The sequence below is a fragment of the Misgurnus anguillicaudatus genome, chromosome 12, assembly GCF_027580225.2.
Source record: "Misgurnus anguillicaudatus chromosome 12, ASM2758022v2, whole genome shotgun sequence".
In the NCBI taxonomy this organism is placed as follows: Eukaryota; Metazoa; Chordata; class Actinopteri; order Cypriniformes; family Cobitidae; genus Misgurnus; species Misgurnus anguillicaudatus.
The window spans coordinates 16697843-16720441 of NC_073348.2; the positions used below are offsets into that span (position 1 = coordinate 16697843).

The window sequence follows — 22599 nt, forward strand, 5'->3', positions numbered from 1 at the left end:
AGGGTCAGAATTCTGGCTGATAGACAGGTGTTCAAATACTTATTTGCAGCTGTATCACACAAATAAATAGTTAAAAAAAAATCATACATTGTGATTTCTGTTTTTTTTTATATTTATTATTATGTCTCTCACAGTGGACATGCACCCACGATGACAATCTAATACCCCTCCATGATTTCTAAGTGGGAGAACTTTCTAAGAGGTGTTCAAATACTTATCTTCCTCACTGTATAATCATTATAATCATTTAAAGTTTAGCATGTGGGCTTAAAAAGTCTAGAATTTTTATATTATCCTACACTACACAGGGAGTAATATGGATTTTCATAGAAAACTTATTGCATGAAATAGATTCAAGCACTTTCAATGACCTGTATCTATGTATGTATATTTTCAAAAACTTCCCAGGGCCTTGACCTTCTTCCCCAGAATCACAAACTTTCAAGGATTTCAAGTACCTGTGGGAACCCTGTGTGTGATGAAGCATGATTTCAGATATTGTAGTTTTAAAGTTTAGCATGTTTTAAAGAAGATTTCATAATTGGCCAAGATTTTTAAAATCCTGTATAGACTAGGCGAATTCAAAATAAGACATGTAAGTGTGGCAACAACAGCTGGCCCGCCATCTACTGGCTAAAAAAATATTGGCCCGCGGCCAAAGTTACTTGCCGACCCCTGCTGTAGTGCGAGCCGGCCTAAGGCCCATTCACACCAGAATGATGACGAAAAATATACCTATAGTTTAAGTACCTTAGCATCCACACCAATAGGCCATAATGTTATGTGAATTCATAGCTTGCGTGCTGCAACTTCATATTTTAACTGCACAAACCCTTTAAATTCAAATGGATTTTGATTGGCTGTTCATTTTTTATCGTTCATCCACAGACAAAACACACACAAAAGTATCACAAAGATAGCAACCCTCTGTATCATTATCTTCGTAGTTGTAGTGTGGATTCCACTATTTGCCTAAATTTAAATGATTGTTTAAACTTTTAATAAGTTATTCACTGTAAAATTTTCATCATCTTTGGTGTGACGGCGCCTGAAGAGTTAAAGTTTTTTTTACCACAGGTTCGTTTTCATGACTATTTTCCAAACTCTGTCCAACCCTCATATAATATGTAAATTAGCTTTGATATTAACTTAACAATTTAATAATATATAAAGTTGAAAATGAAGTAACTGAATACTGAATAGCCTTTGATATGTAGATTTGAACAGTAATATGTTAATTAGCTCATAGTGACATCGATATCGTAAAGATTTATTATTGTCCACTTTTTTAAAGCCTTTGTGGACTGACCACATTTTTTACAATATCCCCATAAACATAATACTCTACAGCAGCTCTTCAGACTTAACTCTAAGACGATAAATCAAGATATTATTAGCGTCAAAGTCTAGTGTGTTTTATTCTTAGCCGCGTTGACTACACATCACAAGGCTGTTACATCCTTACAAGCCAGTTATGACGTGTTTATGACCTGGTGTGGCAGGGATCCCCAGGATCTCTTTACTGTGTTTGGCAAACTCAGCAGCAGTATCAGCAGAGTCCTTAGTGTGGAGTGACTGGTCAGCTTTACTGAGAACAATCTGTCTGAGGTTCATTAGACCTGCAAACAGAGACAGCTTTACAGTAAAACTACTCCTTTCAATATGTTTGCATGAATCACCCATTATACACATACATACAGTATCTATAGAAGACATTTAAAGTAACAGAAAAAACCAAAAGTTGTGTTTGTTTGTGTAATAAAATGAAACAAAATGTGTGGGAAAACAAAACAGATAGACAAACTGACCAGTGTTGGCCACTCTGGAGGCAATGAGATTATTCAGCAAGCTGTCAGGAATCGGGCTGCCATCTTTATAGTGGCGGGACATCCTTCTTAGCGGCTCCTTCTCCCAAACCCAGTTCTCCAGCATCTGAGACGGTACCTCCACAAAATCCGTCTCTACCTGTGTCCCACTGAACTCTGCATAGCGAGTCTGGAACATTGAGGTTGACAAACTATATGTGCAAACAAATGTGACTTTCTATTTATATAACAAAGGCGCAACAACAGCTGAAGTCCATATATCAGCTTAGGACAATAAAAGTTATTTCGTATAAGATAATTACTGAAAATGCTTTTATTTTACAGGATTAGTCAATTTTCTTAAAAAAAATCCAGACAATTTACTCACCACCATGTCATCCAAAACGTTGATGTCTTTCTTTGTTCAGTCGAGAAGAAATTATGTTTTTTGAGGAAAACATTCCAGGATTTTAATGGACCCCAAAACTTAAGAGTTCCAATGCAGTTCAAAACTGCAGCCCCAAAGACCTCCAAACGATCCCAAACGAGGCATAAGCATCCCATCCAGCGAAAAAATTGTCATTTTTGGCAAGAAAAATAAAAAATATGCACTTTTAAACCACAACTTCTCGTCTTCCTCCGGTCCTGTGACGTGCCAGCGCGACCTCACGTAATACGTCATCACGTCAAGAGGTCACGGATGATGTATCAAACTACACCCCAGTGTTTACAAGTGTGGAGAAAGAGGACCGTTCCGATGTTGTTGTGTTGAATGATACTAATTAATGTCTTTGTGTCAGTTCACTTAGACAAGACCCTTATGCCTCGCTTGGGACCGTCCAGAGTCCCCCGAAATCGCAATTCCAAACTGCATTAAAACTGTTAAGTGTTGGGGTCCATTAAAGTCCATTAAAATGAGAAAAATCCTGGAATGTTTTCCTCAAAAAACACAACTTCTTCTCGACTGAACAAAAAAAGACACCAACATCCCGGACGACATGGTGATGAGCAAATTATATGGATTTTTTAAAGAAAATGGACTAATCCTTTCATTTTTATTCAGATGTAAAATTAGTGATGCCCCAATCATGACTTTTCTAGACCAGTTCTGATTGTCGATTTTTTACAAGCAACTTGGATGATTTTAATACCGATTTCCGATTTTCTATTTTTAAACTACAGACAAGAAAGAATAAAAGAGTACATAAACAAGATGTTTATTTTCTTGGTAACATGTCAATCTGGCCTTAAACAAAAAACTATTTAGATACATCAGCTGTATCTCAAGGACAGCAATCAAAGATGCAACACAAGATGTTCCCTGTAGGATTCTCAAATCATGCTGGGATTATCATCAATCATTAAGTTCTTGGAGTCCATGACCGCTTTTTTACTAGCATAATTTGAGAATCTTCAGAAGAACATCTTGTGCGCTAAATGGAAGCAAAGAAATGTGACCTTGGCCCTTAATGTGCTTACAGTTGCTTTGTGACCTACAGCAGAATTTGTGTTTTATTTATAAAAAGTTTTAATCAATGTGGACTCAGACTTTGTGAATGTTGACATACCCTGGAGCAGATCTCATGCATGACGTGTCCAAACTCATGGAAGAATGTCTCCACCTCATGGTGCTGCAGTAGGGATGGCCAATTAGGTGTGGGTTTTGTGAAGTTGGCCACCATGGCGGCAACTGGGATCCTACGTTTCCCATCAGGACCAAGACAACCTGGCTGTAGCCCAAAGCAAGCAGCATGGCCATATTTACCCTTCCTGAAGAGTAAAACATCTAAATGTATACTGAAATCAAATGAACTTAATCGGCATGATCTTATAAGTCAAGTATAGCATTGTAACATAAACCCCCATCAAAGTCAGTGGACTGGCACAAAAAAGCTCAACAGGAAACCTCTAGTCATATAAGTAATTTCTTTATATATTTTATCATTTCAGTAGAATGCTTCTAAAAAGGTTTACCTGGGATGCAGGTCCAGATAAAACTGTCCGATCTCATCTCCATTCACGGAGTCCAATACAGAGTAGAGCTTCACGCTATCATGCCAAACATGAGCGTTCTTCACATGCTGGAACTTCAGACCCAACAGATCTTGATATATATTTAGCAGACCCTCAGTCACCACCTCCAGAGGAAAGTACTCGATCAGTTTGTCCTTATCCACTGCATACTTCACTTGTTCCACCTGGTTCATATAATACGGCATGTCCCATGCGTGGATCTGTCCATCAAACAGCAAGCCCCGCCTCTTGCACTCAGCATGTTTGAGTGACACCAAATAAAGTCTTTCCTGTTCGCCTACTGGTTTTAACTTTTCATACAACTCATCTGGAGAGCATAACAGTCATTTTAGTTTAGATTTGCCACATATATTATATACTGTATAGACGGTTTCATCAGACGTACGCACATTGTTGCCGTTACGCGTCTGGATGGAACTTAACTTCCCTCTTTGTTTGTTTAATGGTCTGGCTATTGGCTAAACTGAACTCTGGAACAAATACCTTGTTATAAAATAACAAATAACAAATGTATAACAAATGTTTTGGTTTCCTAAACACGAGTGGAGACTGCCATTTGGCAGCCGATATGTAGTTAAGATTGTATACATTATATAGTACACATTTTACACGGTAACGTTAGCTCAGTGTAGTTTTGATGCGCTTTACCTAAAATTTGTAATCTACTTTATTAGGGCCCGAGCACCGAGGAGCAGGCCAGAATGGCCTGCACCGTGGGTGCAAAGCCCTATTGTTTTTGCTTCGTTTATTATTAGGGCCCGAGCACCGAGGAGCAGGCCAGAATGGCCTGCACCGAAAGGTGCGAAGCCCTATTGGTTTTGCTCGAATTTATTATTTTTTTTTTTATTAGGGCCCGAGCACCGAGGAGCAGGCCAGAATGGCCTGCACCGAAAGGTGCGAAGCCCTATTGTTTTTGCTCGGATTTATTCTTTTTTTTTTTTTTTTTTTTTTTTTTATTTTTTTTAACACTTTTGGGCATTTTGGGTGCCTAAACATACTCTAAAACTCTTGAAATTTGGCACTGACATCAAAGTCGTCCGTCATTGCGACCAGGCAAAGGCTGGAATACGGGCGTGGCACGGGGGCTCTGTAGCGCCCCCTGTAATGCAAAAAAACCCATTGACGCAAAGATCGTGCAAACATGTACGCACATGTACGAGAGTTGGTACCCATATAGATCTCATCGACCCGAACAACTTTCGCCCTCTAACATTTAAGCTCCGCCCAACAGGAAGTCAGCTATTTTGGATTGTTTAAAATATGCATGCGTTGAACTTTTAAATACTCCTCCTAGAGGATGCGTGCGATTGACACCAAAAGTGGTGAACATGATGTCGAGACATAGGACTTGCTAAATTGCGAAGGGATTTTTGATATCTCGAACGTTTCTGCCATGGCGAGCCGACAAATTTATGGCGAAATCAGAGAAACAGGAAGTGTCTAATATCTAAGCCAAAAAATGTCTTATTGTGATGCCATGCGGGGTGTTTGTTCGTCTGAAGATTCTGATCGCATTGATGTGCCTATTGTGACTCCCGGGTATAGCGCCACCACCAGGCGCCAGGAAGTGTGTCAGTCATGAACTTTTAAATACCTCTCCTAGGGAATTCATACGATTGACACCAAACGTGGTGAACATGATGCTGAGACATTGGACTTGCTAAATTGCGAAGGGATTTTTGATATCTCGAACGGTGTTGCCATGGCGAGGTGACAAATTTATGGCGAATTCAGAGAAACAGGAAGTGTCTAATATCTAAAGCAAAAAATGTCTTATTGGGATGAAACGCAGTGTGTATGTTCGGTCAAGGATTCCGATTGCATCGATGTGCCTATTGTGAGTCTCGGGTATAGCGCCACCAACAGGCACCAGGAAGTGTGTCAGTCACAAAGGTGAATTTTTTTGACAGTTCCATCCGATGTTCTTTTAAATACTCCTTCTAGGATTTTCATGCGATTGACACCAAAAGTGGTCAACATGATGCTGAGACATTGTAGATGATAAATTGCGAAGGGATTTTTGATATCTCGAATGCTGCTCCCATGGCAACACGTCAAACTTTACTTTCATTTTCAGGCATATTTAAGCACTTGGCATGCACTTTGGGTGCCTTAACATGCTCGAAAACACCGGGAATTTGGCACAGACCTCAAAGTCGTCGGCCATTAGGACCGGACAAACGCTGGAACACGGGCGTGGCAGTAGGGCTCTGTAGCGCCCCCTGTAATGCAAAAAAAATATTGGTGCACAAATCGGGCAAACATGTACGCACATGTACCAGAGTTGGTACAGATATAGATCCCATCGACCCGAACAACTTTCACAATCAAACCTATTAGCTCCGCCCAACAGGAAGTCGGCCATTTTGGATGGTTTCAAAAAAGCATACTGTGAACTTTTGAATACTCCTTCTAGGGAATTCATGGGGTTGACACCAAACGTGGTGATCATGATGCCGAGACATTGTACTTGGTAAATTGCGAAGGGATTTTTGATATCTCGAACGGTTCTGCCATGACGAGGCGACAAATTCATGGCGAAATCAGAGAAACAGGAAGTGTCTAATATCTAAGGTAAAAAATGTCTTATTATGATGACACACGGGGTGTTTGTTCGTCTGAAGATTCTAATTGCATCGATGTGCCTATTTTGTGAGTCTCGGGTATAGCGCCACCACCAGGCGCCAGGAAGTGTTGCAGTCACAAAGGTTGATTTTTTTGACAGTTCCATGTGATGTTCTTTAAAATACTTCTCCTAGAATGTTTATGCGATTTACACCAAAAGTGGTCAACATGATGCTGAGACATTGTAGATGCTAAATTGCGAAGGAATTTTTGACATCTCGAACGCTGTTTCCATGGCAACGCTTCAAACTTTACTTTAATTTCAGGCATATTTAAGGCTCTTGGCGTGCTTAGATTAACTTTAAATTTGGCACACACATGAGAGTTGTCAGCTGTTAAGTGTCGACAAAAAGGTCAGATAAAGGCATGTCTATTTAGTGGCTCACTAGCGCCCCCGTTTGTCTAAATGTGGGGTTTCTTTTATTTACAGTACCCAAATTGGTCAGTAGCAACATGAAATAGTCCACTGATATTTACCCACTTGATGCACGTGCCCACTTTGCGTCATTTTCTTGGAGGCACCGTGTAGCGGAAAAAAAACGTGCAAGGGCCCGCCATTGCTGCTTGCAGCTATATTTAGGGCCCGAGCACCGAGGAGCAGGCCAGAATGGCCTGCACCGAAAGGTGCGAAGCCCTATTGTTTTTGCTCGAATTTATTAGGGCCCGAGCACCGAGGAGCAGGCCAGAATGGCCTGCACCGAAAGGTGCGAAGCCCTATTGTTTTTGCTCGAATTTATTATTTTTTTTTTTTTTATTTTTTTTATTTTTTTCAACACTTGTGCTAATTTGGGAGCCTTAACATACTCGAAAAGTCTTGAAATTTGGCACACACGTCAGAGTCGCGTGCCACTAGGCTCATGCAAAGGCTGGAATACGGGCGTGGCAAGGGAGCTCTGTAGCGCCCCCTGTAATGCAAAAACAAACATTGGGGCACAGATCGGGCAAAAATGTACGCACATGTACGAGAGTTGGTACACATATAGATCTCATCGACCCGAACAACTTTCGCCCTCTAACATTTAAGCTCCGCCCAACAGGAAGTCGGCTATTTCGGATTGTTTAAAAAATGCATGCGGTGAACTTTTGAATACTCCTTCTAGGGGATTCATGGGATTGACACCAAACGTGGTGATCATGATGTCGAGACATTGTACTTGCTAAATTGCGAAGGGATTTTTGATATCTCGAACGGTTCTGCCATGGCGAAGCGACAAAGTCATGGCGAAATCAGAGAAACAGGAAGTGTCTAATATCTAAGGCAAAAAATGTCTTATTGTGATGACACGCGGGGTGTTTGTTCGTCTGAAGATTCCGATCGCATCGATGTGCCTATTGTGAGTCTCGGGTATAGCGCCACCACCAGGCGCCAGGAAGTGTGTCAGTCACAAAGGTGGATTTTTTTGACAGTTCCATCCGATGTTCTTTTAAATACTCCTTCTAGGATATTCATTCGATTGACACCAAAAGTGGTCAACATGATGCTGAGACATTGTAGATGATAAATTGCGAAGGGATTTTTGATATCTCGAATGCTGTTCCCATGGCAACGTGTCAAACTTTACTTTCATTTTAAAGGCATATTGAAGCCTTTCAGTTCCATGCAGTGAACTTTTAAATACTCCTTCTAGAATATTCATTCGATTGACACCAGAAGTGGTCAACATGATGCTGAGACATTGGAGATGCTAAATTGCGAAGGAATTTTTGACATCTCGAACGCTGTTCCCATGGCAACGCGTCAAACTTTACTTTTATTTAAGACTTTTTTAAGGCTCTTGGCGTGTTTGGATTAACTTTAAATTTGGCACACACATCAGAGTTGTTGGCAGTTAAGTGTTGACAAAAAGGTCAGATAAAGGCGTGTCTATTTAGTGGCTGACTAGCCCCCCCCCCGTTTGTCTAAAATGTGGGGTTTCTTTTACCTACAGTCCCCAAATGGGTCAGTAACAACATTAAATAGCCCACTGATATTTACCCACTTGAGGCCCTTGCCCACCGTGCATCGTTTTCTCGGACGCACCGTGTAGCGGAAAAATAACGTGCGAGGGCCCGCCATCGCTGCTTGCAGCTATATTTGTTTTTTTTTTTTTTTTTTTTTTTATTTTTATTTTTATTTTTTTTAACACTTTTGGGCATTTTGGGTGCCTTAACATACTCGAAAACTCTTGAAATTTGGCACAGACGTCAAAGTCGTCCGTCATTGCGAACGGGCAAAGGCTGGAACACGGGCGTGGCACGGGGGCTCTGTAGCGCCCCCTGTAATGCAAAAAAAACCATTGGTGCACAGATCGGGCAAACATGTACGCACATGTACGAGAGTTGGTACGCATATAGATCTCATCGACCCGAACAACTTTCGCCCTCTAACATTTTAGCTCCGCCCAACAGGAAGTCGGCCATTTTGGATTGTTCAAAAAATGCATGCGGTGAACTTTTAAATACTCCTTCTAGGGGATTCATGGGATTGACACCAAACGTGGTGATCATGATGTCAAGACATTGTACTTGCTAAATTGCGAAGGGATTTTTGATATCTCGAACGGTTCTGCCATGGCGAGGCGACAAAGTCATGGCGAATTTAGAGAAACAGGAAGTGTCTATTATCTAAGCCAAAAAATGTCTTATTGTGATGCCACGCGGGGTGTTTGTTCGTCTGAAGATTCCGATCGCATCGATGTGCCTATTGTGACTCCCGGGTTTAGCGCCACCACCAGGGGCCAGGAAGTGTGTTTGTCATGAACTTTTAAATACTTCTCCTAGGGAATTCATACGATTGACACCAAACGTGGTGAAGATGATGCTGAGACATTGGACTTGCTAAATTGCGAAGGGATTTTTGATATCTCGAACGGTGTTGCCATGGCGAGGCGACAAATTTATGGCGAATTCAGAGAAACAGGAAGTGTCTAATATCTAAAGCAAAAAATGTCTTATTGGGATGAAACGCAGTGTGTATGTTCGGCCAACGATTCCGATCGCATCGATGTGCCTATTGTGAGTTTCGGGTATAGCGCCACCAACAGGCAACAGGAAGTGTGGCAGTCACAAAAGGTGGATTTTTTGACAGTTGCATGCGGTAAACTTTTAAATACTCCTCCTAGGATTTTCATGCGATTGACACCAAAAGTGGTCAACATGGTGCTGAGGCATTGTAGATGATAAATTGCGAAGGGATTTTTGATATCTCGAATGCTGCTCCCATGGCAACACGTCAAACTTTACTTTCATTTTCAGGCATATTTAAGCACTTGGCATGCACTTTGGGTGCCTTTACATGCTCGAAAACACCGGGAATTTGGCACAGACCTCAAAGTCGTCGGCCATTAAAACTGGGCAAACGCTGGAACACGGGCGTGGCAGTAGGGCTCTGTAGCGCCCCCTGTAATGCAAAAAAAATATTGGTGCACAAATCGGGCAAACATGTACGCACATGTACTAGAGTTCGTACGTATATAGATCTCATCGACCCGAACAACTTTCACAATCAAACCTATTAACTCCGCCCAACAGGAAGTCGGCCATTTTGGATGGTTTCAAAAATGCATACGATGAACTTTTGAATACTCCTTCTAGGGGATTCATGCAAATGACACCAAACGTGGTGATCATGATGTCAAGACATTGGACTTGCTAAATTGCGAAGGGATTTTTGATATCTCGAACGGTTCTGCCATGGCGAAGCGACAAATTCATGGCAAAATCAAAGAAACAGGAAGTGTGTAATATCTTAGCCAAAGAATGTCTTATTGTGATGACATGTGGGTTGTTTGTTCGTCTGAAGATTCCGATCGCATCGATGTGCCTATTGTGAGTCTCGGGTATAGCGCCACCACCAGGCACCAGGAAGTGTGTCAGTCACAAAGGTGGATTTTTTTGACAGTTCCATGCAATGTTCTTTTAAATACTCCTCCTAGGATTTTCATGCGATTGACACCAAAAGTGGTCAACATGATGCTGAGGCATGGTAGATAATAAATTGCGAAGGAATTTTTGACATCTCGAACGCTGTTGCCATGGCAACGCTTCAAACTTTACTTTAATTTCAGGCATGTTTAAGGCTCTTTGCATGCTTAGATTAACTTTAAATTTGGCACACACATGAGAGTTGTCGGCTGTTAAGTGTTGACAAAAAGGTCAGATAAAGGCGTGTCTATTTAGTGGCTCACTAGCGCCCCCGTTTGTCTAAAATGTGGGGTTTCTTTTACCTACAGTACCCAAATTGGTCAGTAGCAACATGAAATAGTCCACTGATATTAACCCACTTGATGCACGTGCCCACTTTGCATCGTTTTCTCGGAGGCACCGTGTAGCGGTAAAAAAAACGTGCGAGGGCCCGCCATTGCTGCTTGCAGCTATATTTAGGGCCCGAGCACCGAGGAGCAGGCCAGAATGGCCTGCACCGAAAGGTGCGAAGCCCTATTGATTTTGCTCGGATTATTATTTTTATTATTTTTTTTATTTTTTTTTTTTTTATTATTTTTTTCAACACTTTTGGGAATTTTGAGTGCCTTAACATACTCGAAAACTCTTGAAATTTGGCACAGACGTCAGAGTCGTCCGTCATCGCAGAAAACCAAAGGCTGGAACACGGGCGTGGCAGGGGGGCTCTGTAGCGCCCCCTGTAATGCAAAAACAAACAGTAGTGCACAGATCGGACAAACATGTACGCACATGTATGAAAGTTGGTACGCATATAGATCTCATCGACCCGAAAAACTTTCGTACTCTAACATATTAGCTCCGCCCAACAGGAAGTCGGCCATTTTGGATTGTTTAAAAAATGCATGCGGTGAACTTTTAAATACTCCTCCTAGTGGATTAATGGGATTGACACCAAACGTGGTGATCATGAAGCTGAGACATTGTACTTGCTAAATTGCGAAGGGATTTTTGATATCTCGAACGGTTCTGCCATGGCGAGGCGACAAATTCATGGCGAAATCAGAGAAACAGGAAGTGTCTAATATCTAAGGCAAAAAATGTCTTATTGTGATGACACGCGGGGTGTTTGTTCGTCTGAAGATTCTGATCGCATCGATGTGCCTATTGTAAATCTCGGGTATAGCGCCACCACCAGGCGCCAGGAAGTGTTGCAGTCACAAAGGTTGATTTTTTTTACATTTCCATGTGATGTTCTTTTAAATACTCCTCCTAGAATGTTTATGCGATTGACACCAAAAGTGGTCAACATGATGCGAAGACATTGTAGATGATAAATTGCGAAGGGATTTTTGATATCTCGAACGTTGTTCCCATGGCAACGCGTCAAACTTTACTTTCATTTTAAAGGCATATTTAAGCCCTTCAGTTGCATCCAGTGAACTTTTCAATACTCCTTCAAGAATATTCATGCGATTGACACCAAACATGATGACCATGATGCCGAGACATTGTAGATGATAAATTGCGAAGGGAATTTTGATATCTCAAACGGTGTTCCCATGGCAACGTGTCAAACTTTGCTTTTATTTTCCGGCATATTTAAGGCTTACAGTTACATGCAGTGAACTTTTCAATACTCCTTCTAGGACATTCATGCGATTGACACCAAACGTGGTCAACATGATGCCGAGACATTGGAGATGATAAAATGCGAAGGGATTTTTGACATCTCGAACGCTGTCGCCATGGCAACGGATCAAAGTTTACTATTATTTCAGGAATATTTAAGCCTCTTGGCATGCTTAGATTAACTTCAAATTTGGCACACACATCAGAGTTGTCAACTGTGAAGTGTTGACAAAAAGGTCAGATAAAGGCGTGTCTATTTAGTGGCTGACTAGCCCCCCCCCCCCCCCGTTTGTCTAAAATGTGGGGTTTCTTTTACCTCCAGTCCCCAAATGGGTCAGTAACAACATAAATAGTCCACCGATATTTACCCATTTGATGCACTTGCCCACCGTGCATCGTTTTCTCGGAGGCACCGTGTAGCGGTAAAAATACGTGCGAGGGCCCGCCATCGCTGCTTGCAGCTATATTTTTTATTATTATTATTTTTTTTTTTTTTTTTTTTTTTCAACACTTTTGGGAATTTTGAGTGCCTTAAAATACTCGAAAACTCTTGAAATTTGGCACAGATTTCAGAGTCGTCCGTCATCGCAGAAAACCAAAGGCTGGAACACGGGCGTGGCAGGGGGGCTCTGTAGCGCCCCCTGTAATGGAAAAAAAAACATTGGTGCCTAGATCGGACAAACATGCACGCACATGTACGAAAGTTGGTACGCATATAGATCTCATCGACCTGAACAACTTTCGTACTCTAACATATTAGCTCCGCCCAACAGGAAGTCGGCCATTTTGGATTGTTTAAAAAATGCATGCAGTGAACTTTTAAATACTCCTCCTAGTGGATTAATGGGATTGACACCAAACGTGGTGATCAGGATGTCAAGACATTGTACTTGCTAAATTGCGAAGGGATTTTTGATATCTCGAACGGTTCTGCCATGGTGAGGCGACAAATTCATGGCGAAATCAGAGAAACAGGAAGTGTCTAATATCTAAGGCAAAAAATGTCTTATTGTGATGACACGCGGGGTGTTTGTTCGTCTGAAGATTCCAAACGCATCGATGTGCCTATTGTGACTCTCGGGTATAGCGCCACCACCAGGCGCCAGGAAGTGTTGCAGTCATAAAGGTTGATTTTTTTGACTGTTCCATCCAATGTTCTTTTAAATACTCCTTCTAGGATATTCATGCGATTGACACCAAAAGTGGTCAACATGATACTGAGACATTGTAGATGATAAATTGCGAAGGGATTTTTGATATCTTGAAGGCTGTTCCCATGGCAACGTGTCAAACTTTACTCTCATATTAAAGGCATATTTAAGCCTTACAGTTGCATGCAGTAAACTTTTAAATACTCCTTCTAGGGAAATCATGTGATTGACTCCAGAAGTGGTCAACATGATGCTGAGACATTGTAGACGCTAAATTGCGAAGGAATTTTTGACATCTCGAACGCTGTTCCCATGGCAACGCGTCAAACTTTACATTTATTTCAGGCATATTTAAGGCTCTTGGCGTGTTTAGATTAACTTCAAATTTGGCACACACATGAGAGTTGTTGGCTAAGTGTTGACAAAAAGGTCAGAGAAAGGCGTGTCTATTTAGTGGCTCACTAGCGCCCCCGTTTGTCTAAAATGTGGGGTTTCTTTTACCTACAGTACCCAAATTGGTCAGTAGCAACATGAAATAGTCCTCTGATATTTACCCACTTGATGCATTTGCCCACCATGCATCGTTTTCTCGGAGGCACCGTATAGCGGTATAAAAACGTGCGAGGGCCCGCCATCGCTGCTTGCAGCTATATTTTTAGGGCCCGAGCACCGAGGAGCAGGCCAGAATGGCCTGCACCGAAAGGTGCGAAGCCCTATTGTTTTTGCTCGGATTATTAGGGCCCGAGCACCGAGGAGCAGGCCAGAATGGCCTGCACCGAAAGGTGCGAAGCCCTATTGGTTTTGCTCGGATTTATTCTTTTTTTTTTTTTTTTTTTTTTTATTATTATTTTTATTTTTTTTAACACTTTTGGGCATTTTGGGTGCCTTAACATACTCGAAAACTCTTGAAATTTGGCACAGACGTCAGAGTCGTCCGTCATTGCGAACGGGCAAAGGCTGGAACACGGGCGTGGCACGGGGGCTCTGTAGCGCCCCCTGTAATGCAAAAACAAACAGGAGTGCGCAGATCGGGCAAACATGTACGCACATTTACGAAAGTTGGTACACATATAGATCTCATCGACCCGAACAACTTTCGCCCTCTAACATTTTAGCTCCGCCCAACAGGAAGTCCGCCATTTTGGATTGTTTAAAAAATGCATGCCGTGAACTTTTGAATACTCCTCCTAGGGGATTCATGCAAATGACACCAAACGTGGTGATCATGATGTCAAGACATTGGACTTGCTAAATTGCGAAGGGATTTTTGATATCTCGAACGGTGTTGCCATGGCGAAGCGGCAAAGTCATGGTGAAATCAGAGAAACAGGAAGTGTCTAATATCTATGGCAAAAAATATCTTATTGTGATGACACACGGGGTGTTTGTTCGTCTGAAGATTCCGATCGCATCGATGCGCCTATTGTGACTCCCGGGTATAGCGCCACCACCAGGCGGCAGGAAGTGTGTCAGTCACAAAGCTGGATTTTTTTGACAGTTCCAGGCAATGTTCTTTTAAGTACTCCTTCTAGAAAAATCATGCAATTGACACCAAAAGTGGTCAACATGATGCTGAGGCATAGTAGATGATAAATTGCGAAGGGATTTTTGATATCTCGAACGCTGTTCCCATGGCAACCTGTCAAACTTTACTTTCATTTTAAAGGCATATTTAAGCCTTACAGTTTCATGCAGTGAACTTTTAAATACTCCTTCTAGGATATTCATGCGATTGACACCAAAAGTGGTCAAAATGATGCTGAGACATTGTAGATGATAAATTGCGAAGGATTTTTGACATCTCGAACGCTGTTCCCATGGCAACACGTCAAACTTTACTTTTATTTCAGGCATATTTAAGGCTCTTGGCGTGCTTAGATTAAATTTAAATTTGGCACACACATCAGAGTTGTCGGCTGTTAAGTGTTGACAAAAAGGTCAGATAAAGGTGTGTCTATTTAGTGTCTCACTAGCGCCCCCGTTTGTCTAAAATGTGGGGTTTCTTTTACCTACAGTACCTAAATGGATCAGTAGCAACATGAAATAGTCCACTGATATTTACCCACTTGATGCCCTTGCCCACCGTGCATCGTTTTTTCGGAGGCACCGTGTAGCGGTAAAAAAACGTGCGAGGGCCCGCCATCGCTGCTTGCAGCTATATTTTTTTTTTTATTTTTTTTAACACTTTTGGGCATTTTGGGTGCCTTAACATACTCGAAAACTCTTGAAATTTGGCACAGACGTCAGAGTCGTCCGTCATTGCAAACGGGCAAAGGCTGGAACACGGGCGTGGCACGGGGGCTCTGTAGCGCCCCCTGTAATGCAAAATAAAACATTGATGCACAGATCGTGCAAACATGTACGCACATGTACGAGAGTTGGTACGCATATAGATCTCATCGACCCGAACAACTTTCGCCCTCTAACATTTAAGCTCCGCCCAACAGGAAGTCGGCTATTTTGGATTGTTTAAAAAATGCATGCGTTGAACTTTTGAATACTCCTCCTAGAGGATGCATGCGATTGACACCAAAAGTGGTGAACATGATGTCGAGACATTGTACTTGCTAAATTGCGAAGGGATTTTTGATATCTCGAACGGTTCTGCCATGGCGAGCCGACAAAGTTGTGGCGAAATCAGAGAAACAGGAAGTGTCTAATATCTAAAGCAAAAAATGTCTTATTGTAATGACACGCGGGGTGTTTGTTCATCTGAAGATTCCGATCGCATCGATGTGCCTATTGTGAGTCTCGGGTATAGCGCCACCACCAGGCGCCAGGAAGTGTGTCAGTCACAAAGCTGGATTTTTTTGAAAGTTCCATGCAATGTTCTTTTAAATACTCCTTCTAGGATTTTCATGCGATTGACACCAAAAGTGGTCACCATGATGCCGAGACATTGTAGATGATAAATTGCGAAGGGATTTTTGATATCTCAAACGCTGTTCCCATGGCAACGTGTCAAACTTTACTTTCATTTTAAAGGCATATTTAAGCCTTTCAGTTGCATACAGTTAACTTTTAAATACTCCTTCTAGGATTTTCATGCGATTTACACGAGAAGTGGTCAACATGATGCCGAGACATTGTAGATGATAAATTGCGAAGGGATTTTTGATATCTCAAACGCTGTTCCCATGGCAATGCATCAAACTTTACTTTCATTTTAAAGGCATATTTAAGCCTTTCATACAGTTAACTTTTAAATACTCCTTCTAGGATTTTCATGCGATTGACACGAGAAGTGGTCAACATGATGCCGAGACATTGTAGATGATAAATTGCGAAGGGATTTTTGATATCTCAAACGCTGTTCCCATGGCAACCTGTCAAACTTTACTTTCATTTTAAAGGCATATTTAAGCCTTTCATACAGTTAACTTTTAAATACTCCTTCTAGGATTTTCATGCGATTGACACGAGAAGTGGTGATCATGATGCCGAGACATTGTAGATGATAAATTGCGAAGGGATTTTTGATATCTCAAACGCTGTTCCCATGGCAACGCGTCAAACTTTACTTTCATTTTAAAGGCATATTTAAGCCTTTCAGTTCCATACAGTTAACTTTTAAATACTCCTTCTAGGATTTTCATGCGATTTACACGAGAAGTGGTCAACATGATGCCGAGACATTGTAGATGATAAATTGCGAAGGGATTTTTGATATCTCAAACGCTGTTCCCATGGCAATGCATCAAACTTTACTTTCATTTTAAAGGCATATTTAAGCCTTTCATACAGTTAACTTTTAAATACTCCTTCTAGGATTTTCATGCGATTGACACGAGAAGTGGTCAACATGATGCCGAGACATTGTAGATGATAAATTGCGAAGGGATTATGATATCTCAAACGCTGTTCCCATGGCAATGCATCAAACTTTACTTTCATTTTTACACATATTTAAGGCTGACAGTTACATGCAGTGAACCTTTAAATACTCCTTCTAGGATTTTCATGCGATTGACACCAGAAGTGGTCAACATGATGCCGAGACATTGTAGATGATAAATTGCGAAGGAATTTTAGACATCTCGAACGCTGTTCTCATGGCAACGCGTCAAACTTTACTTTAATTTCAGGCATGTTTAAGGCTCTTGGCGTGCTTAGTTGAACTTTAAATTTGGCACACACATCCAGAGATGTATAAAGTACTAGGGACCCAGACTTGAGTAAAAGTACAAGTGCTCTATCAAAAAAGTGAGCACACCACTTAAGTGGAAGTACTGAAGTATTAAACATGTTTTGTACTTAAGTATTGCAAGTAGTTTATTTTAAAATATACTACTCAAGTACTGAAAGTAAAAGTACAAGTATTGTGTAATGTAGTTATTAAAGAAAACAGTCAAAAGTTTGAATATAATATTGTTTATATTATTTCAAATGTTTAAGCTAAAGGACACTCACAATTGCTTTGGCTGTAGCAGGAGTACAAGGACAGGAATGTTCAGATTAATTTAACTAATATGGCAATAGAAAATTCAGAATTAATAAAATATTAGTCGATGTAATGGTAATAGGTAAAGGTACAAGATGTTTCAATGTATTTAGGTTTCCTTCTTTCGCGCACACTCGCGAATTCTCTCTCTCTATCGGTCTCTCTCGTGCACTTTGGTTCTCTCTTCACTTCACATTTGTCCACAACCGCGGCTCATATTTGTGAGTGAGAGGGAGGGAGGGGTCCGCTCTTCACTATCTCCTATTGGTTTAGACCACAATCTGTGTGTTTCTAATGTGTATCACCGCTCCGGCAGTGATAATGTAGGTTTGGAATGATTCGTAACATTTGAGTGTAACGAGTAACTATGCAGCACATAAAAAATGTATTGGAGTAAAAGTATTAAACTCATCAAAAATATGTACTGAAGTAAAAGTGGAAGTAGGAGAAAAAAATAATACTTCAGTAGAGTACAGATACTGCCTATTAGTACTTAAGTACAGTAGTGAAGTAGTTCTACTTCGTTACTATACATCTCTGCACACATCAGAGTTTTCGGCTGTTAAGTGTTGACAAAAAGGTCAGACATAGGCGTGTCTCTTAAGTGGCTCACTAGTGCACCTGTTTGTCTAAAATGTGGGGTTTCTTTTACCTACAGTCCCCAAATGGCTCAGAAACAACATTAAATAGCCCACTGATATTTTACCCACTTGATGCCCTTGCCCACCGTGATTCGTTTTCTCTTTTTCCCATGTAGCGTTAAAAAAACGTGCGTGGGCCCGCCATTGCTGGTTGCAGCTATATTTTTATTCGGGCCCGAGCACCGAGGAGCAGGCCAGAATGGCCTGCACCGAAAGGTGCGAAGCCCTATTGTTTTTGCTCGAATTTATTATTTTTTTTTTTTTTATTTTTTTCAACACTTGTGCTAATTTGGGAGCCTTAACATACTCGAAAAGTCTTGAAATTTGGCACACACGTCAGAGTCGCGTGCCACTAGGCTCATGCAAAGGCTGGAATATGGGCGTGGCAAGGGAGCTCTGTAGCGCCCCCTGTAATTCAAAAACAAACATTGGGGCACAGATCGGGCAAAAATGTACGCACATGTACGAGAGTTGGTACACATATAGATCTCATCGACCCGAACAACTTTCGCCCTCTAACATTTAAGCTCCGCCCAACAGGAAGTCGGCTATTTCGGATTGTTTAAAAAATGCATGCGGTGAACTTTTGAATACTCCTTCTAGGGGATTCATGGGATTGACACCAAACGTGGTGATCATGATGTCGAGACATTGTACTTGCTAAATTGCGAAGGGATTTTTGATATCTCGAACGGTTCTGCCATGGCGAAGCGACAAAGTCATGGCGAAATCAGAGAAACAGGAAGTGTCTAATATCTAAGGCAAAAAATGTCTTATTGTAATGACACGCGGGGTGTTTGTTCGTCTGAAGATTCCGATCGCATCGATGTGCCTATTGTGAGTCTCGGGTATAGTGCCACCACCAGGCGCCAGGAAGTGTGCCAGTTACAAAGCTGGATTTTTTTGACAGTTCCATCCGATGTTCTTTTAAATACTCCTTCTAGGATATTCATTCGATTGACACCAAAAGTTGTCAACATGATGCTGAGACATTGTAGATGATAAATTGCGAAGGGATTTTTGATATCTCGAATGCTGTTCCTATGGCAACGCGACAAATTTTACTTTCATTTTAAAGGCTTATTTAAGCATTACAGTTGCATGCGATGTTCTTTTAAATACTCCTTCTAGGTAAATAATGTTATTGACACCAGAAGTGGTCAACATGGTGCTGAGACATTGTAGATGCTAAATTGCGAAGGAATTTTTGACATCTCGAACGCTGTTCCCATGGCAACACGTCAAACTTTACTTTTATTTCAGGCATATTTAAGGCTCTTGGCGTGCTTAGATTAAATTTAAATTTGGCAAACACATCAGAGTTGTCGGCCATTAAGTGTTGACAAAAACGTCAGATAAAGGCGTGTCTCACTAGCGCCCCCATTTGTCTAAAATGTGGGGTTTCTTTTACCTACAGTACCTAAATGGATCAGTGGCAACATGAAATAGTCCACTGATATTTACCCACTTGATGCACATGCCCACCGTGCATCGTTTTCTCTGAGGCACCGTGTAGCGGTAAAAAAACGTGCGAGGGCCCGCCATCGCTGCTTGCAGCTATATTTATTATTATTTTCCGAAATGAATCGCATTTTTGAAGGCCTAAACATGCCCAAAAACTCATAAAATTTTGCACATGCGTCAGAAGTGGTGAAAATTTACATGTGGTATAGGCGTCAGAAGTGGGCGTGTAGAAATGGCTCGATAGCGCCACCTGCAAAATTTCAAAAGAACAGCCCGCCCACTACGAAAAACTTACATATACAAAATTTGGTAGGATCATCTATCACCCCAAGACCTACAAAAAAGTATCTTGGAACTAAGCTCTAAACCCCACAGGAAGTCAGCCATTTTGAATTTTCTCTGTCATTTTTTGATATTTCCAAGCGTCGTACTTTAACGAACTCCTCCCAGAGATTTAATCCGATCATCATCATATTTGGTCAGTATCATCTAAAGGCCTTTGCGATGTTAAATTGCGGAGCTTTTGACTTTTTGTTGGAGGGTGCGTCCTGACAAGGTTCAGCGTTTTCGCCATGAAACAGGATGTTCTAACTCAGGCATAAAATGTTCAATCTGCCCCACGCTTCACATGTTTGATAAGGGTCTTGGCCTGAACACATTTCAATGCCAATATTCAGCTTCAGTCATAGCGCCACCTAGAGGTAGGAGAAAACACCATGTTTTATGCTGGGATTTACTGCTCTTAGAGATTTAATCAAATCATCATCATATCTGGTCAGACTGATCTTAAGCCCTTTGCGATGATAAATTGCGAAGATCTTGACTTTTCATTAAAGGGCGTGTCCGTGGCAGCCTGGCAAAGTGTGATGTTTCACCATGAAACAGGAAGCTGTTGTAAATCAGACATACAATGTCCGAACCGGCCCTGACTTCACACGTTTGATTAGGGTCCCTGCCTGAACACATCAACATGGCATAATTCAGTAACAATCATAGCGCCACCTAGAGGCAGCAGGAAATGCCATGTTTAACACTGTGACTTACTGCTCTTAGAGATTTAACCATATCAACATCATATTTCATCAGTCTAATCTCAAGACCTTGTGTGATGATAAATAGCAACGACCTTGACTTTTCGTTAAAGGGCGTGTCCGTTGCGGCCTCGCACAGTATCGCTAAATGAATCACATTTTTGACAGCCTAAACAAGCTCAAAAAGTCATGAAAAGTTGCACACGTGTCAAAGTGGGCGAAAATTTTCTTGTGATATAGGCTTTAGAACTTGGGGTGTTAAAATGGCTCTATAGCGCCACCTACAAAAATTCAATAGAGCAGCCCCCCCGCTACGTTAATCGTACAGATATGAAATGCGGTAGGATCATGTATCACCCCAAGACCTACAAAAAAGTCTATTGGAGCAAAGCTCTAAACCCCATAGAAAGTCAGCCATTTTGAATTTTCTCTGTAATTTGAGTGCAAATTTCGCCATTTCCAGGCTTCATACTTTAACGAACTCCTCCTTGAAATTTAATCAGATCATCATCATATTTGGTCTGTGTCTTGTAAAGGCACTTGCGATGCTAAATTGCGTAGATCTTGACATGTCATTGGAGGGTGTGGCTGTGGCGGCCTGTCAAATTTCTGTGTTTCTCAATGAAAGAGGAAGTTGTTCTAACTCAGGTTTAAAATGTCCAATCTGACTCACACTTCACATGTTTGATAAGTGTCCTGGCCTGAACACATCAACATGGCAATATTCAGTAAAAGTTATAGCGCCACCTGCTGGAAGCAGGAAATGACATGTTTTACACTGTAATTTACTGCTCGTAGAAATTTATTCAGATCATCATCATATTTGGTCAGTCTGAACTTAAGGACTTCACAATGATAAACTGGGAAGATCTTGACATTTCGTTATAGGGGCGTGTCCGTGGTGGCCTGGCAAAGTTTGATGTTTCGCCATGGAAAAGCTGTTGTAACTCAGGCATGCAATGTCCGACCTGTCACAGACATCATACGTTTGACAAGGGTCCTGGCCTCAACACATCAATGTTACAACAATCAATTACATTCATAGCGCCACCTGCTGCACAAAGGAGGTGTGGCACTTCAAAGTTTCTTTGAATATCCACCTATATTTACCCACTGAAATTTCAATCCCCCTGGTTCATTGCTTTACTAAGACCATAGATTGGCGGTGCACATGCGTGCGAGGGCCCTTCCATCACTGCTTGCAGTTTTAATTTAGTTTGTTTTCAGAAATAAACTACAACACAAAAACTACAACTTTGCTCCACAAAAGTTTATGTTGTTACTGCTGAAACCGTCTATACATCTACATGTTGTACATTATGTCATTGTCAACCATTGGCTATATTCATCTTATACACATCAAGCGATATTACACTGCTATTATGTTATAATATCTCAAACATCTCCTAAAAACTAAGTGCAAACACCAAACAGTGGGTGCTAATCCTTTACGCCGCAATCTGTAACTTTACATTCACACACTCTGCCTAGGTTATTTGCATAAGGCGATCTGATTGGCTAACACACGCGTTGCCGCTTGAAAAGTTGAGAAATGTTCAACTTCTGCCGCGAGCAACAGCACTGACGCGGCACCGACGGATCCACAATTCAGTTCGGCAACGCATGACATCACCCATTAAAAGTGAATGGGAAGCATTAACGTTTATGCCCCGTTTGAACATACCGTTACTGTACAGTTTTGAAACAGGGTAAGGTAAAGGGCCGTTCCAATTTCCAATTTCGTGTCTTTAAATGTAGGCATGCAGCAAGTGTGCTCAAATATAAAGTGAAGCGGTCACGACATGCATGCGTGCCATTGCCGCAGCAAGTTGATAATAATTCAACTTTAAGAATGTTGTGTCCAGGTCATGTGACAAGAACAAAAGGGGGAAAGTG

The 22599-nt window shown here is 41.4% G+C and overlaps 1 protein-coding gene across 2 annotated transcripts in view; it reads right to left on the minus strand.

The window, feature by feature from the left end:
* Positions 1–22599, minus strand: part of nln (neurolysin (metallopeptidase M3 family)) — a 32088-nt gene that overhangs the window by 2839 nt on the left and 6650 nt on the right. The window contains exons 8-11 of one of the 2 annotated variants that reach the window (XR_008645450.2): positions 3780–4146; positions 3374–3575; positions 1809–1995; positions 1466–1619 (exon numbers count right to left, since the gene is read on the minus strand). Coding sequence is in view for 1 of the 2 variants with exons in the window: in XM_055209058.2 (XP_055065033.2) it covers positions 1491–1619; positions 1809–1995; positions 3374–3575; positions 3780–4146 (885 nt within the window). In the remaining variant the exon portion in view is untranslated. The remainder of the gene's footprint in view (positions 1–1465; positions 1620–1808; positions 1996–3373; positions 3576–3779; positions 4147–22599) is intronic. The other variant, XM_055209058.2, reaches the window with a different exon arrangement.